General features: G+C 38.8%; 1 protein-coding gene across 1 annotated transcript in view; it reads right to left on the reverse strand.

The window, feature by feature from the left end:
* NCOR1 (nuclear receptor corepressor 1) overlaps positions 1 to 17,100 on the reverse strand; it is a 207,516-nt gene that overhangs the window by 84,214 nt on the left and 106,202 nt on the right. Inside the window, exons 16-19 of the mRNA XM_054709719.1 lie at positions 14,687 to 14,814; positions 8,740 to 8,957; positions 7,147 to 7,209; positions 206 to 345 (exon numbers count right to left, since the gene is read on the reverse strand). Of these exons, the coding sequence (XP_054565694.1) occupies positions 206 to 345; positions 7,147 to 7,209; positions 8,740 to 8,957; positions 14,687 to 14,814 (549 nt within the window). The remainder of the gene's footprint in view (positions 1 to 205; positions 346 to 7,146; positions 7,210 to 8,739; positions 8,958 to 14,686; positions 14,815 to 17,100) is intronic.

Below are 17,100 nucleotides of genomic sequence, written 5' to 3' on the forward strand. Positions count from 1 at the left end.
TCATTACTACTAACAGAAGTTTTATTCCTTGGGCAGTAAATAAAGAAATAGTCAACTTGTGCCAAGAAACTAGCATATCTCTTACAGGTAAATGCAATAAATAAAAATATAAGCTACAAAAGTTTTTCTCAAAACCTATCTTTGAAGCTCAAAAAACTAAGTAAAAATCAGTAAGTAAGAGATTCACCACGCCTGATATACTCACTTTCTGCTTATGCTGTTGCAAAAGGTTGTCAAGATTGTGTCGCCTTTTATAGTTAAAATAGAAGTTTTTACATTGAGCTTCACTTTTAGTTCCCACCATTTTGGCAATTGCTGCCCAGTTACGACCATGTTCTACTAGACCTGTATTTTAAAAACAGAACAAATGTTAATGAACAGTAACCTGGTAAAGTAAACAAGAGAAATAATAAAACAAACTTAATCACTGTATTCACAATCATTAACACTAAAAGTGTTTTTAATACTCATTGATATACTAGTATTTCAATACCTATTGAAATATGTATTGACACAAAACTCACTGAACAGCTCTATTTAAAACATGCTCATGAAAGCCCCGGCCAGGGAGCTCAGTTGGTTTGAGCATTGTCCCAGTATGCCAAGGTTGCAGGTTCGATCCCCCATCAGGGCACATGCAAGAATCAACCAATGAATGCATAAGTGGAACAACAACAACAATAAAAACAAACAAACGGAAGCATAGTCGTTAACGCTGGACACATCGTAATAGTTCAAACGCTTGTAAACTAACTGGGAAGGTATTTTTATTTTTTTATTTTTTAAAAAAAGAAAGAAAAATTTATTTATTTACTTTTTCAATTTTTTTTATTAAGGTATTATATGTGTACATATCTTACCATTGCCCCCCCCCACTCTTATATATGCCCTCACCCCCCAGAGTTTTGCATCCACTGGTTATACTTATATGCATGCATACAAGTCCTTTGGTTGATCTCTTATCTCCCCCACCTCTCCCTAACCTTCCTGCTGTAATTTGACAGACTGTTTGATGCTTTACTGCCTCTGTATCTATCTGTTTGTTCAACAGTTTATAATGTTCTTTATTATCCATAAATGAGTGAGATTATGTGGTATTTTTCTTTCATTGACTGGCTTATTTCACTCAGCATAATGTTCTCCAGTTCCATCCAGGTTGCTGCAAATGGTAAGAATTCCTTCTTTTTTATGGCAGCATAGTATTACATTGTGTAGATGTACCACAGTTTTCTGATCCACTCATCTGCTGACGGGCACTTAGGCTGGTTCCAGATCTTAGCTATTGTAAATTGTGCTGCTATGAACATAGGGGTGCATATATCCTTTCTGATTCATGTTCCCAGTTTCTTAGGATATATTCCTAGGAGTGGGATTACTGGGTCAAATGGGAGTTCCATTTTCAGTTTTTTGAGGAAACTCCATACTGTTCTCCACAGTGGCTGCACCAGTCTGCATTCCCACCAGCAGTGCATGAGGGTTCCTTTTTCTCCGCATCCTCGCCAACACTTGTTTGTTGATTTATTGATGATAGCCATTCTGACAGGTGTGAGATGGTACCGCATTGTCGTTTTGATTTGCATCTCTCGGATAATTAGTGACGTTGAGCATGTTTTCATGTGTCTCTTGGCCTTCCTTCTGTCTTCTTTTGAAAAGATTCTATTTAGGTCCATTGCCCATTTTTTTATTGGATCATTTATCTTCCTTCTATTAAGTTGTATAAGCTGCCTGTAGATGTTGGAGATTAAACCTTTATCAGTGATACCATTTGCAAATATGTTCTCCCATACAGTGGGCTTTCTTGTTGTTTTGTTGATAGTTTCTTTTGCTGTAAAAAAGCTTTTTATTTTGATGTAGTCCCATTTGTTTATTTTCTCTTTAGCTTCCATTGCCCTAAGGGCAGTATCGGTGAAGAAGTTCTTTTGGCATATGTCTGAGATTTTGCTGCCTGTGGATTCCTCTAGTATTTTTATGGCTTCCCGTCTTACATTTAAGTCCTGTATCCATTTTGAGTTTATTTTTGTGTATGGTGTAAGTTGGTGATCTAGCTTCATTTTTTTGCATGTATCTGTCCAATTTTCCCAACACCATTTATTGAAGAGACTGTCTTGATTCCATTGTATGTTCATGCCTCCTTTGTCAAATATTAATTGAGCATAGTGGTTTGGGTCAATATCTGGATTCTCTATTCTATTCCATTGACCTATATGTCTGTTCTTGTGCCAGTACCAGGCTGTTTTGAGAATAGTGGCTTTGTAATACAGCTTGAAATCTGGTATTGAGATCCTTCCTACTTTATTCTTCTTTCTCAGGATTGCTGTGGCTATTCGGGGTCTTTTTTTATTCCAGATGAATTTTTGGAGAGTTCTTTCAAGGTCTGTGAAATATGCCATTGGTATTTTAATGGGGAGTGCATTAAATCTATAGATTGCTTTGGGTAGTATGGACATTTTAATGATGTTGATTCTACCAATCCATGAACATGGTATGTTCTTCCATCTGTTTACATCTTCCTCTATCTCTTTTTTCAGTGTCCTGTAGTTTTCCGCGTATAGGTCTTTTACCTCCTTAGTTAAGTTTATTCCTAGGTATCTTAATTTTTTTGGTGCGATGGTAAATGGGATTGTCTTTTTAGTCTCTCTGTCTGTATGTTCACTATTGGTGTATAGAAAGACCATAGATTTCTTGGCGTTAATTTTGTATCCTGCTACATTGCTGAATTCACTTATTAAGTCTATTAGTTTTTTGACGGAGTCTTTCGGATTTTTTATGTACAATATCATGTCGTCTGCAAATAAAGACAGCTTTACTTGTTCTTTTCCAATTTGGATGCCTTTTATTTCTTCTTCTTGTCTAATTGCAATGAATAATACTTCCAGTACTATGTCAAACAGGAGTGGTGAGAGTGGGCATCCCTGTCTTGTTCCTGTTCTTAGGGGAAATGTTTTTAGTTTTTGTCCATTGAGTATGATGTTTGCTGTGGGTTTATCATATATCACTTTTATTATGTTGAGGTATGAGCCTTCTATTTCCACCTTGTTGAGAGTTTTTATTAAAAAAGGGTGTTGGATTTTGTCAAATGCTTTTTCTGCATCTATTGATATGACTATGTGATTTTTATCTCTCAATTTGTTTATGTGATGTATCACGTTTATTGATTTGCGGATATTGTACCATCCTTGCATTCCTGGGATAAATCCTACTTGGTCATGGTGTATGATCTTTCTGATGTACTGCTGGAGTCAATTTGCTAAAATTTTGTTGAGGATTTTGGCATCTATGTTCATGAGGGATATTGGTCTGTAATTCTCTTTCATTGTGTTGTCTTTATCTGGTTTTGGTATTAGGGTGATGCTGGCTTCATAGAAGGAGCTTGGAAGTGTTCCTTCCTCTTGAATTTTTTGGAATAGTCTGAGGAGGATAGGTTTTAGTTCTTCCTTGAATGTTTGGTAAAACTCTCCTGTGAAGCCATCAGGCCCCGGGCTTTTGTTTGCCGGAAGCTCTTTTTAAAAAAATATATTTTATTGATTTTTTACAGAGAGGAAGAGAGAGGGATAGAGAGTTAAAAACATCGATGAGAGAGAAACATCGATCAGCTGCCTCTTGCATACCCCCCACTGGGAATGTGCCCGCAACCAAGGTACATGCCCCTGACCAGAATCAAACCTGGGACCCTTCAGTCCACAGGCAGACGCTCTATCCACTGAGCCAAACCGGTTTCGGCTGTTTGCCGGAAGCTTTTTGATGATTGCTTCAATTTCGTCTATAGTTACTGGCCTATTGAGCTGTTTAGATTCTTCCTGATTGATTTTTGGAAGGTTATATTTTTCTAGGAATATGTCCATTTCCTCCAGGTTGTCCAGTTTGTTGGAATAGAGTTGTTCGTAGTATTTTGTAACAATCTTTTGTATCTCAGCGGGGTCTGTTGTTATGGGAAGGTATTTTTAAATCTTTGGAAACAGTGTATCAATATAAAGTTAATAATATAATCAAATATAAATGATTAACAACGATATATATGCAGGGTGGGGCAAAGGTAGGTTTATACTTGTTCATATGGAAAATAATAAAATCCTATACAATAAAAGCCTAATATCCTAAGTGTCCAGTCATCTGGTCAGCCGTTCAACCAATCAAAGCATAATATGCTAATGATATGCTAAGGCTGCTTAACCGCTCGCTATGATGTGCACTGACCACCAGGGGCAGATGCTCCAACTGGTAGGTTAGCTTGCTGCTGGGGTCCAGCCGATTAGGACTGAGCAAGACAGGATGGACATGCCCTGGAGCCCTCCCGCGGTCCCCCCTCCCACAGCTGGCCAACCTCCCACGTCTCTTCCCGGCCCCGATCGTGCACCAGTGGGGTCCCTCAGCCTGGCCTGCACCCTCTCTCAATCTAGGATCCCTTAGGGGATGACAGAGAACCGGTTTCGGCTCGATCCTGCAGGCCAGGCCAAGGAACCCCAACTGTGCACGAATTCATGCACCGGGCCTCTAGTAATTAATAACACAAGAATAAACTCTGTGTTTTATGTATTCACAACTATAAACCTACTTTTGCCCCATCCTGTATGTATGTATATGTATGTATACACATATACAAGACTCCATGGATCATCAGCATGTCTTCAGTCCATTCACAATCAAGAAATGTCCTAAGAAAAATTAACCATTTGAAAAAATCTGTTGTAACCCAAAGCATCACAGAAATCTATGCCATCTGACACTTTTTAATCAAATAATACATATACGCACACATACACATGTTGAAGCAATATGGGTATAAAAATGTATACATAAGAGTTATCCAGCCAGAGATATACTTTAGATACAGGTTTACCCAAGCAAAATTTTCCATTGTAAATTTAAGAATTTATAGAAAAACATCAGTTTTTCAAGGTTAATTCCAGTAGCTTCTTTAATAATTACTGGAAGATCACTTCTAAATCTTACCCGATATATGAATAAGAGATGAAAAGAGTGGTGACTAAACAGTCATATGTTAGAGTATCTACCTGAAAAAAATTATGATATAGCTAATATCTACTTACTTCACTATGAAATTTTGATGATCAGAAAATAAATGTGAATCTTTAAAAAAGTTAAACATGGCCCTAGCCGGTTTGGCTCAGTGGATAGAGTGTAGGCCTGAGGACTGAAGAGTCCCAGGTTCGATTCCAGCCAAGGGCACATGCCTGGGGTTGCCCACTTGATCCCAGTAGGGGGCATGCAGGAAGCAGCTGATCAATGATTCTCTCTCATCATTGATGTTTCTATCTTTCTCTCCCTCTCCCTTCCTCTCTAAAATCAATAAAAATATATTTTAAAAAATAAATATAATAAAAAGTTAAACATGTAATCATGACAAATCACAAATTCTTTAACCATGGCAAACTTCAAATAAAAGACAGAACACTAACTGCTGTATTTTTGGTAAAGTTGGTTTATATGATACTTAAATGTATCACTCATTATCTGGAAATAGAAAGTAAGTCTGAAATGTATCACTAAAAGTCAAGCTATTTACAATAACCTCTCTAGAATTACAAGGTAAATACTTAACTCCCCCAAAAGTTGGTTAATCTCTCAAAAATTATTATATTTTAAAACAAATTATTTATTTATAAACCAATTATTTATCCTATTAGAATTTTACACTTTACATTATACTAGAGGCCTGGTGCACGAATTCGTGCACCAGTGGGGTCCCTTGGCCTGGCCTGCGGGATTGGGCCGAAACCAGCTCTCCCACATCCCCTGAGAGGTCCTAGATTGTGAGAGGGCACAGGCCAGGCTGAGGGACCCCACCGGTGCATGACTGGAGCCACGGAGGGATGCAGGGGGTCGGCCAGCCAGGGCGGGACTGCAGGAGGGCTTCAGAGCATGTCTGGCCCATCTTGCCCAGTCCCAATTGGCTGGACCCCAGCAGTAAGCTAACCTACCAGTCAGAGCATCTGCCACCTAGTGGTCAGTGTACATCATAGTGAGCAGTTGAGCAGTCTTAGTATATCATTAGCATATTATGCTTTAATTGGTTGAATGAACAACCGGTCAACTGAACACTTAGCATATTAGGCTTTAATAATAAGCAACAGTGGATTAATAAGCAACAGTGGGAAAAAACAAGACCCAAAAGGTTCCAGAATAAGATCAAGGACAGGATCTTAACTTTTGTCTGTCTGGCTACAATGTTCATACTCTTCTCTGAATCGCAGTGTAATTTCTTAGTAGTTTTTAATCAAATGCCTTACCAAATAAACACTAAGAAGTTATTTACCATCCTATTCAGTGCAACGTTTAAATAACCGAAATACAAACTTTTTATATGGAAATACCTTCCAAAACAACTTTAAAAGCATTAATCGCAACTATTCTGGAAAAGTGAAAATAGCCTACTTGCTCTTTAATAAAATGAGAACCTTAAGCCCCTTAAAAGTGGCTCTTCAACAAGGTACACTTGGGGTACCTTGTAAGGTACCAACCACACAGTAAAAAGAAAAACAACTTGTAAGTTTACTTCTAAATTCTACTTATCATTGTGGAAGAACATTTTTCTTAGATTAAAAAAATTAACTCTATCTCACTCATCTATAATAATAAAAGCATAATATGCAAATTGACCCAACAACCAAACAGCAGAATGACCGTCCCGACGACCGTCTAGAAGACCATGTTATGACTCACACTGGTGCCAGGCCAGCCAAGGCGGGTGCAATGCGATCAGTTGGGGGGCCCCGCCATCAACCCACGATCGCCCCCGCAGGGGGAGGCCCAGGCCACCCTCTGCAGGGCGATTGATGGGGGGTGTGGGGGCTCCGCGATTGATCGCCCCAAAGAGGAAGGCCTAGGCTACCTGGCTGGTGACACTGCAGCAGGTGGATGGGGCCTCCCTCTGCATGGCAATTGATCATGGAGCCCCGGTTGGGTAGCCTGGGGCTCTCTTTGAGGCAATTGATATTTTCCTATACATTTTACTAATTTTCTTTCATCTCTGACACTTCTATTATAGAGAAAGCAAATAGCAATATTAAAATACTTCCTCTAATTAATTCCCTTTCAATGTGCATGAATTCGTCCACCAGCCGACTAGTTATTAATAATATTAAAAACAAAAACAAAAAAACTTAAAGAATCTGAACTATCATTTACCTTTTTTAGCAACTTCCATTTCTTCTTCTGTCCACCGAGAGGTTTCTACAGGCTCTGTAGAAACTAAAATAAAGAGAGAAAACCTAATAAGTTAGAGAAAGATTAACCCAAGTCTTTCATTCAATTTATATGGCACAGACCACATAATTTGTAACCTATTTATCTGACATTTGGTGAAAGAAACTAAAGAAATAGGATGGCATCAGCCTCTTCCCCCACCAAACTAACGGGGAAAATGCAACACCTCTGTGATCATTCTTAATGTTTTTTAAAGTTGTGTCCATATCTCCATGTTTGATTACCATTAATTTATTTTCTAAGAAGTCCCACTTTGCCCAGTGCCTTCCCAATTATTAGAGCTCCATCCTTCCCTAATGAAGAGTCAGAGGAAGAAACAGCACTCCACCTGCTGGTCCAGGCACAGTCCTCTCCCTTTCTCTGAGTCCCCCATCTCTTCCTCTCTTGGAGGCTCTTAAATTCATCCTCCGTGCCTGACATCTAGTAAACACGGATGGATCACAAACTGAACACTTTCTCTTTTATTTTAGAAAATTGAGACTATCAGGCCTGAAATGAGCACCTGCTAGATTCCCCTTCTCAATAGTATGTACTACCATCCACCCAGTCACTCAAATTAGTAACAGGATCGTCAGGCTAGTCATTTTTGAATCCTTCCTCCCATTTACCACTCACATCCAATGATGTGTGTCAATTCTAATACCCTGAGTCCACCTCTCCTTGCCTGGGCCACTGCATGCATAATGCTGCCCTTCTAGCTGGTCCCTCTTCCTCCACCTCTTCTTCTAATGTGAGCTCCACAACTGTCACTAGAGATAACTGAACTCCAATCTAATCAAAGCACTCTTCTATTTAAAAACTTTGTAAGCTCCCCACTTTGTAAGCAATGCAGCATATAGTTCAAACAAGGCCCTTTGTGATCTGCCCCCATCCGCTTGTCTACTTATTTCCCTCACATTATTCTTGCCATTCCTAGAACTTGTATTTTCTTTCATACTTAATCTTACAGTAAATTGGTACCACTGAACCACCAATGGTGGTACTCGACATTAACATAATCCTTTATAAACTAATGAGACAATACTTAGCAACAATGACAAATGCTTTGAACTCTTGGACTCAATATTCAGAATTCATTCCTATAGAAAAAATTTAACAGAAAGAAAATGCTATATGAATTTTTTTTTAATTACAGTGCTATGTTAGCTTAAAAGGAGGGTAGAGGATAACAAAAGGGAATGGGTCAGAAAATTGTGCCTCAAGGCCCAATGCCAACATTTACAGTCATCAGAGTAAAATTCAAGATGGCTTAGGAACTAGAATATATTCATATAAATATCAGAAAACAAAGTAGCATGTACATTGGGATTATAAGTAAGTAAAAAGAAAAAGAGCTCTATTAGGGTAGCAAAATTGGGGCTGTTGTTCTTTTACAAAGGAATTTGAAAAATATGAAAGCCAGACTTGCAGAGTATTTCCAGGTTGTCAATATCAGAGGTCCCTGCTGCCCCAGCCTAGCACTGAAACAGAATCCCAAACCAAAGTGTGGCCTGTTCACTCCATCCACCCACTCACTGGGTTCCGGTGGCGGTGGCAGAGGTGGAGGGGGCTCCTCGGTGGCGGCTGCAGCTGCAGCACTGGCAGCAGCGGCTTCATTTGTCATGGACCTGGTGATCCGGCCCTTTCGGCGGCCCTGACTATTGGCAGTCTTTCGCCCCCGGGGTATGGCCTGCTCTCTCTCCTCAGTTTCTTCTGCTATACCTTCTGTTTTGTCCTTTTCCTTAGTATTTTCTCTGGAAACAAAAGTGAATGAAAAGTTTATGTGATTTAAGGTATACATATGTCAAAGAAGGCAGCTTTGAAAAATATTTAAATAGAAACTGAATAAAACTAACCAATCCCTTCATTACTAAAACAAAATTTATAAAAAATTGTCATGCCCCAATTTTGAGGAGTTTTGACTGATTCAAATTAAGATCTTTCACAAAGGCCTGTTTTATTTGTTTAATGGACTTAAACTGTGAACACATTTCAAATCACCTTAGATACAAGAACTCTCTCTGAGGAACGAATGAAGCACAGAACAACCCTCTGCACCTGCAATGCAGAGGCAGGGGACACGGAAAGGTAGGAGTCCTGGATTTCTGGCCTTTGCTGCGACACAAGTTTTCTCCTTTGTGAAATGAAGAAGCTGAAACGGACACTCTTTATGACAGATGCTCTTTCTGTAATAACAGTCTACAATATTGTTTTATTAAAGCAGGCTCCACATTCTTAACCACCTCCAGGATAGTTATGTACAAACAGGGCAATATGGCCCAATAGTTAGGAAAATGGCCTCTGGACCCCGGCTGCCTGGGTTCATACAGAGCTCTATGTGATGACTAGCCCTGTGATGACCTACGACAAGCAACCTTACTCTGTGGAGCTGTTTTTCTCATCCTATATAATAAAAGGCTAATATGCAAATCAACCAAATGGCAGAAAGACCAGTTGCTGTAACGCACACTGACCACCAGGTGGCAGACGCTCAATGCAGGAACTTCCCCCTGGTGGTCAGTGTGCTCCCACAGTGGAAGCGCTGCTCAGCCAGAAGCCCTGAGCTGGGCTCACGGCTAGCGAGTGCAGTGGCAGTGGCAGGAGCCTCTCTCACAGAGGCGGCAGTGCTAACGATGTCCGGGAAGCGGGCCTAAGCTGTCAGTTGGACATCTCCCGAGTGCTCCTGGACTGCAAGAGGGCAAAGGCTGGCCTGAGGGACACACCCCTGCCCCGAGTGCATGAATTTCATGCACCGGGCCTCTAGTCTGTAATATTAGGATAATAATAGTATATTTCATAGGGCTGTTATGAGAATTACAGAAATTAGTTTCTGTAAAATGCTTAGAACAGTGTCTGGAACATAGTAAATTTCATAGGTGTTTGCTACTATTAACCTTTTGCACTCGGATGTCGAGTGTGACTCGACACGGTTAGCATCGGTAGCAGCTCTTTTTATACTCTTTGAATGTATCAATAATTTGAAATATTTAAAAATCCAAATAAATAAGTTTGTATGAAAAGAAACTCCAGTTTTTTATTCTACTGCCGCGCTTTGTAAAAGCTGGGGTATTTAAAAAATTAAATCCTGAGTAGAATAAAGGAATCGAGAAAAAAGCAAGCGAGTGCAAAGGGTTAAAGCTAAACTTCCGCCCTAACCGGTTTGGCTCAGTGGATAGAGCACTGGCCTGCAGACTCAAGGGTCCCAGGTTCAATTCCGGTCAAGGGCATGTACCTTGGTTGTGGGCACATCCCCAATAGGGGGGTGTGCAGGAGGCAGCTGATTGATGTTTCTCTCTCATTGATGTTTCTAACTCTCTATCTCTCTCCCTTCCTCTCTGTAAAAAATCAATCAATAAAAATATATATATATATATATATATTAAAAAGCTAAACTTCCTTCAGGCTATAAAGTGCTTAACACAGTCTCAGGCACTTAGGAAAAACACAGTAAGCGGTCATTACCATAGCAATAGTACTACATGTAATACTGGAAAACCATTCTCTCTGTCTTTCTTATCTCACAGGGTTGTTATAGTTAAAAGCAAGGTGCTTAGATTTATCAGGGATATCACTTCATAGATTATATAAATGTCTAATCACTGAGTTGTACACCTGAAACTAATATCATATTATACATCAAATATAATTGAAAAATAAAATTTTTTAAAGCAAGGTGCTTAATGTACATTTTTACAAATGAACAAAAAGATGGCAACATTCAAACACTCAACTATTCTTGCTTAACCAGTTAACTGCCACGATATTTTGAATTTAATTTAAAGAGGTCCGCCGTTTGCATCTATAGACATCTATGGTGTACAAATGGTTAATGGAAGGTGGGTTTTTTGTTGTTTTAATTTTACCTACTTCAAATACAGACCTATTGTGGCTTTGTAAGTCACTCCCCTGCCCCCAAATGTTTCAAGAATAATTCTTTCCCCTTTAGTTCTAAATTACCCTTGGAATTACCATGTAGCTCTCTCTCCCTTCACTTCTGTATTCCCTTACCAATCTGCTTTATACTACAGCCTCCGATTAAAGAGGTTTTGTCAAAAGTCGCCAATGAATTAAAAACTGCAAAATCAAATAACCTTTATTACTTCTCGTCACATTACTCTTTCTGTTGCAACTGATACTGTGGACAATCTTTTTATATCCTTCTCAACTTTGCTTTTAGGATTTCACACATTTCTAATATCCCTATTGCTCTTCTGGGTCTCTTTCTGGGCCTGCTTTTTCCCGATCATCCCTTAATGTAGGGATTTCCCAAAGCTCACTCTGGCCTTAAAGTTCTGTGAGATTACCTATTTACATCAATTCTACTGCACTCATATTCCATCTCCTAAATCTCCTAAAATCCAGACTTGTTTTTCCCAATTACTGCACCACCTGAATTTCCCATCAATATGCAAAAACATGCTCATCTCACCACCTTGCTTTTGATCCACCTCTCTAATCATTTGTTGCTAACAATACCACCATGTTCATAATCATTTAGGTATAAATTTGACATCATCTTTAGCTCTTTCCCTTTTTCTTTACTTCCTGTATGTAATCTGATGACAAATTTTGGGTATTTCATCTCATTAATATTTCTCCCATTAATTCACCATCTCTATTTCTACTACCACTGTACTTATTCAGTATCTTAGTACCCTAATGACAGTCTTTTATAACAGGTTCCCTGACTCTTATATCTCTAATCCATTCATTCTATATTGCTAGTACAACATTATTCTAGCAGAGTAATTTTGGTAATAAATCATTCCATCTATTCTAACCCTTGTCTATTTCCACAGTCTCCTAAATGAAGTCTACATTTTAGCTTTCATTAAGGCTTTACGTAATCTAACACCAATCTGTTTTCTAATTTTCTTTTTCAGGCACACTATGTTCTATTTTAATGAAACCATCATCTGTCATTTCTCAAAGAGGCATTATCTATTAACATTGTTCCCTTTATTCTACCCCACCTTAACAAGTACTTCCTACATAAAGCCCTCTAAATTATCCAGACAGTATAGTCAAACCTTGGTTCTTGAAGGTCTCCCCTCTCCAATAATTCGGTTCTCAACCAAGTTGTTCAAAGAAAAAATGTCTGTTATTGACTAAAACTTCAGTTTTGACCTGACAACCTTCATGCTGATACATCTGCATGATAAAAAGCCTCTCTAGACCACAAACAAAGGACAGAATGCACCAGTATGGGTCAGTTTACAGCTAAACCTCTTCTTGTTAACATCTCAGAAAATTGTGCTGTGAATATTTTTGTGTTTTTTTGTTGTTGCTGCTGCTGGACAAAGGAATGCTTAGCACAATTTTAAAACCTAAAGAGGCCATCAAGAATGCTAATATTGCTAAGGGTGTGAAAGAACAATGATCACAGGCAATTGAAGAGGTAGAAAAACAGTTGTTGATTTGGATAAATGAAAGCAGTGAGCCAGTGACAGCATTTCAGAGGCAATGATATGTGAGAAAGTGAAGATGGCACATACTGACTCCCTGAAAGACACCCTGGAATGAGTGCTGAAAGTGACTGCTTTAAGGCTAGTAGGGGGGCGTTCGCAAATTTGAGAAAAGAAGTGTTTGTTTATAGATTAAACAGTACATTAGACTTGTACTGTATATAAGAAAGGTTAAAACGGGATATCATTTGGGATTCTGGAATGAATTAATTCAACTTACATTATTTCTAAATAGGAAAAATGATTCCGTTTTCGAATAAATCACTTCTTGAACTGCCGTCCGGAATGAATTAAATTCAAGAACAGAGGTTCCACTGTACTAGTAAACCTCAACCTCTTCTCAATCTTTCAACATAAATTTATTGGGTTTGTTCATTTCTTCCAGGCTTCTCTTTCTTTTCTTAAAAAATAGTACTTGTAGCTGAGCCAGCAAAGCTCAGTGGTTCAGTGTTGACCTATGAACCAGGAGGTCATGGTTCAATTCAGGTAAGGGCACATGCCCCGGTTGTGGGCTCAATCCCCAATACAGGGTGTACAGGAGGCAGCCAATCAATGATTCTCATTACTGATGTTTCTATCTCTCTTTCCCTCTCTGAAATCAATAAAAATATTTAAAAACTAAATAAATTAATCTTAAAAATAGTACTTGTATCTTGTCTAATATTCTCCTACTAACTATAACTAGTTCATAAACTTCCTGGGAGTAGTAGGTATCTTATGTATTTTTTTTATCCTCCATAACATCCTAGTCACATCAGTAATAAATGAATGTTTGTTAAACAAATTAGAGATTTTAAGAAAAAAAAGTAAAATCAAGATATGGTAGTTCTATATGAGCAGAACAATGACCACATGGGAATATAAATGTTATACGTGAACAACTAAAAAAATATGTATTTTTTAAATGGGTATCTTCTAAAGTAGAATATTAGAATGGCATAAGTATCCAACCTTTAAAAGCCATGTCAAATGATTAAGGCTGCTTTATTTGACACAAAACTTCAATATTTCCAAGAGCATTATAAAAATAACACAGTAAATATTAAAAAGGAACAAACTACTGACACATGCATTATGTATCACCTCAAAAGCATTATGCTAAGTAAAAGAAGCCATACATGGATTCTATACTGCATAATTCAGTTATATAAAATTCTAGAAAAAACAAAATAGATTAGCAATTGCCAGATGCCAGAAAAGTGGGGAGAGAAACTCTGCAAAGGAGCATATGGGAACTTTGTGGGGTGATGAAAATATTCTATCTAATATGGAAATTATAAATATAATGAAACTGACTCGCAAAAATAAAGAAAACGTTCTATCTACATCACGGTTGTGGTAATGGTTATTCCAATGCACACACTTGTCAAAATGTATCAACATTTACACCTACAATTGGTGACTATTATTCTATGCAAACAATGCTTTAATAACGCTGACCCCTGGGGGAGACACAACCAACCCGGCCGCTCAGCCCCCACACCACCGACACAATATGTACACAAAGGAATCAACAGTCTCTGAGTGGCAGAATCACAGACTGATTTTCTTTATATTGTGCTCTCTTTTCCTAATTTTCTATGATGAGCAAGAATTACTTTTATAACCTCAAAAACAGCAACAACCACAAACAAACCAAGAACTCTATTTTTTATGATAGATAAAATAAATAAAGCTGAAATTTAGGTATTATACAAATGAGGTACAAAAAAAGATCATGAGGTATCTTTGAAATCAAAGATTAAGTTTGATGTAACTCAGTGATAAGTATATATTATTATAGCCTATTCCTTCTGAAGTAATATATACCATGTCTGGCAAATAAACCCCATAAGCCAAAAGTTGTATTTACTGCAATACTCCACTCCTTATTTATGTCAAGTAACTATTCAACGGTTAAAGCACACATCACATTGATTCTTTTATCTTAAGTTTTATACCTTCAAAAGATTCAACTTTATTATTTAAAAATAAGTATAACATTTAATTAATTATTTAATGCTAAGTATTTAACTTACTTAGAGTCCTCCTTTTCATCTTTTTCTTCTTCATCTTTTTTTTCCTCTTCTTTTTTTTCTGTTTTTTCTGCTTTATCTTCCTCTTTTTCTTCTGCTTTTTCTTCTTGTGATGGTCGGGCAATTTGCTGCTAGAATAAACCATCATTTATAAAATTCAAAGGTAAAAGAACTAGCTCCTCAAATTCTGATGATTAATTTTAATAATTATCTATGCAAAAAATAAATGATTTATTAATCTTTTACAATGTAATTAGGAATCATGTATTTTTTTAAAAGTCTAATGCTCTTTAATATGTTCTACATGTTGTTTAAAAGGTCAGATATACATACACACACACATGCCCATAGTATTTGAACCCATCAAAGAATCAAAAATGTTAAGATTCCACTAGAAATCTAAGGTTGGTTTTCTCTTTTTTTAACTCCTATATCTAATCTGTCACTTAAGCATTTCAACTTTAACTTAAAATTGGATAACCTACCAAACCCCATCCCCCTAGTATTAAAAAAATTCTCAATTTTTCATCATTATAGACTAGAGGTCCAGCGCGCATGAAATCGTGCATGGTTAGGGTCCCTAGGCCTAGCCTGGCCTCCGTCGCAGGGCCTCTGCCACCCTGCGACGCTACTTGAAGCTCCCCGCCCCAGGACGCTCCGCCATGCTCGCGGCCCAACTGCTCCGCGAGGCTCCCCCAGCCCCTCGACTGCTCTGCAAAGCTCGCCGCTGGACGCTCTGCAAAACACCCCCTGCCCCGCCACTGCTCTGCGAGGCTCCCCCACAACTGCTCTGCAAAACTCCCCTGCCCCGCGGCTGCTTCATGAAACTCACTGCCGCCTGTGTGACTGCTCCGCTAAGCTCATGGACACCCCGCGAAGCAGCCCGCCACCGCCGCTCAACAGTCCCCAGTCCCGCCCCACCACCAGCCTCCACTCATGGCGAGCAGCTCGGGGGGCTGGGGGAGAGGGGGAACCGAGAGGTGCTCCATGCACTTCATGGTGACCGGTCGCCAGTTCGGTCGTGACGCCACCTAGCTCTTTATATATATTAGGATAATAGTACATGAAACATCTTTATGCTTTTACTCTTTTGGGGGACATTCATTTAATGGAATTAGTAGACAGCTATGGTCATTTATCAAGACTGAAGTAATTTGGAAAAATAAAAAGGATATAATAAAGTGAAAAGAAGTAAAGCACAAATATTTCTAAGCTGAAATTACAACCATTATATAAAAGGCTAATGTGATAAGTGTCCATCCGAATGGTCGCTATGACGTGCACTGACCACCAGGGGGAAGATGCTCAATGCAGGAGCTGCCATGAGGCGCCAGGTCAAGGCGGGTGCGAGCGGGGGCCCAATCGCCCTGCCGATCACCCTACAGACAGCAACCAGGGGTGGTGGTGGCTGGGAGCGGGGCTGCCGTCGGGCTCCCAGGTGCTGATGGAGCCAGGTGGAAGGCCCAGCCTGACTGATCACCCCACAGGCAGGATGGTGGAGCAGGTGAGGGGGTGGCTAATCCAGCATTGATAAGGTATAATAAACATCAAATTATCCCTTTACATTACCTGGTATTGAAAAAAATTAGACAGTAACATATACAATTTCTAAATATAAAATTAAACTTACAAATACTAGTTTGTAGTTAATAATAAAGCTATTTTTTAAAAAAAATTGTAGCTGAAACTTGTTGAAAACATAGATGGGCTCAAGCACCTCTGACAAAAGGACCTTGTTTGCACTTTGCCGGTAGGAAGCAGGGGGAAAGCCCTGACTCCTTTAGTGGAACAGTGTTTCCTATCTCACTACCAACATTCAGTTTGCTGCCATTCAGTTCATAAATCTTTTCAGCTCTACAAGCATCTATCTCTGTTTCTACATTATCAGTCCCACAGATGTACAAGCATACTCTTTTCCTCCCTTCTTATCCCCATCAGCCCTGCCACCCATTTCTGTTTTGTTTTATGAGCAAATCTTACAAACAAGACTACACTTATACTATTGCCACTTCCACACCTTCTATATCCCCTTCAGTTCACTATAATCTTATTTCTGACTCCCTCACCAATCCACTGAAAATGCATATCAAGGTCACCTCAGCTGACTCAACCTCTAGCAGTATTTCACATAGTTGACTTAGGAAACACTCCCTATACTTTTTTTGACCAAGAAGTAAGTTTTGAAGAATATGTAATTACATCTTATGAGGTAGTGTTCTGTAAGAAAAAATGACGCAGAAAACACAAAAGTTATGACTATAAATAATGAAAAAACTGTGTCAACCTGTATCTGGTGACCAAAGAGACCAAGGGAAGAAAGGGTAGCTGTGTACAGAAACCATAAGAAATTTAGGCATGCTAATAAACAGTCAGCAGCTGTCCAAGTTCATGCATACAATTCAATGTTGCAACTTGTA

Source organism: Eptesicus fuscus, chromosome 20 (genome assembly GCF_027574615.1).
Source record: "Eptesicus fuscus isolate TK198812 chromosome 20, DD_ASM_mEF_20220401, whole genome shotgun sequence".
NCBI classification, from domain to species: Eukaryota; Metazoa; Chordata; class Mammalia; order Chiroptera; family Vespertilionidae; genus Eptesicus; species Eptesicus fuscus.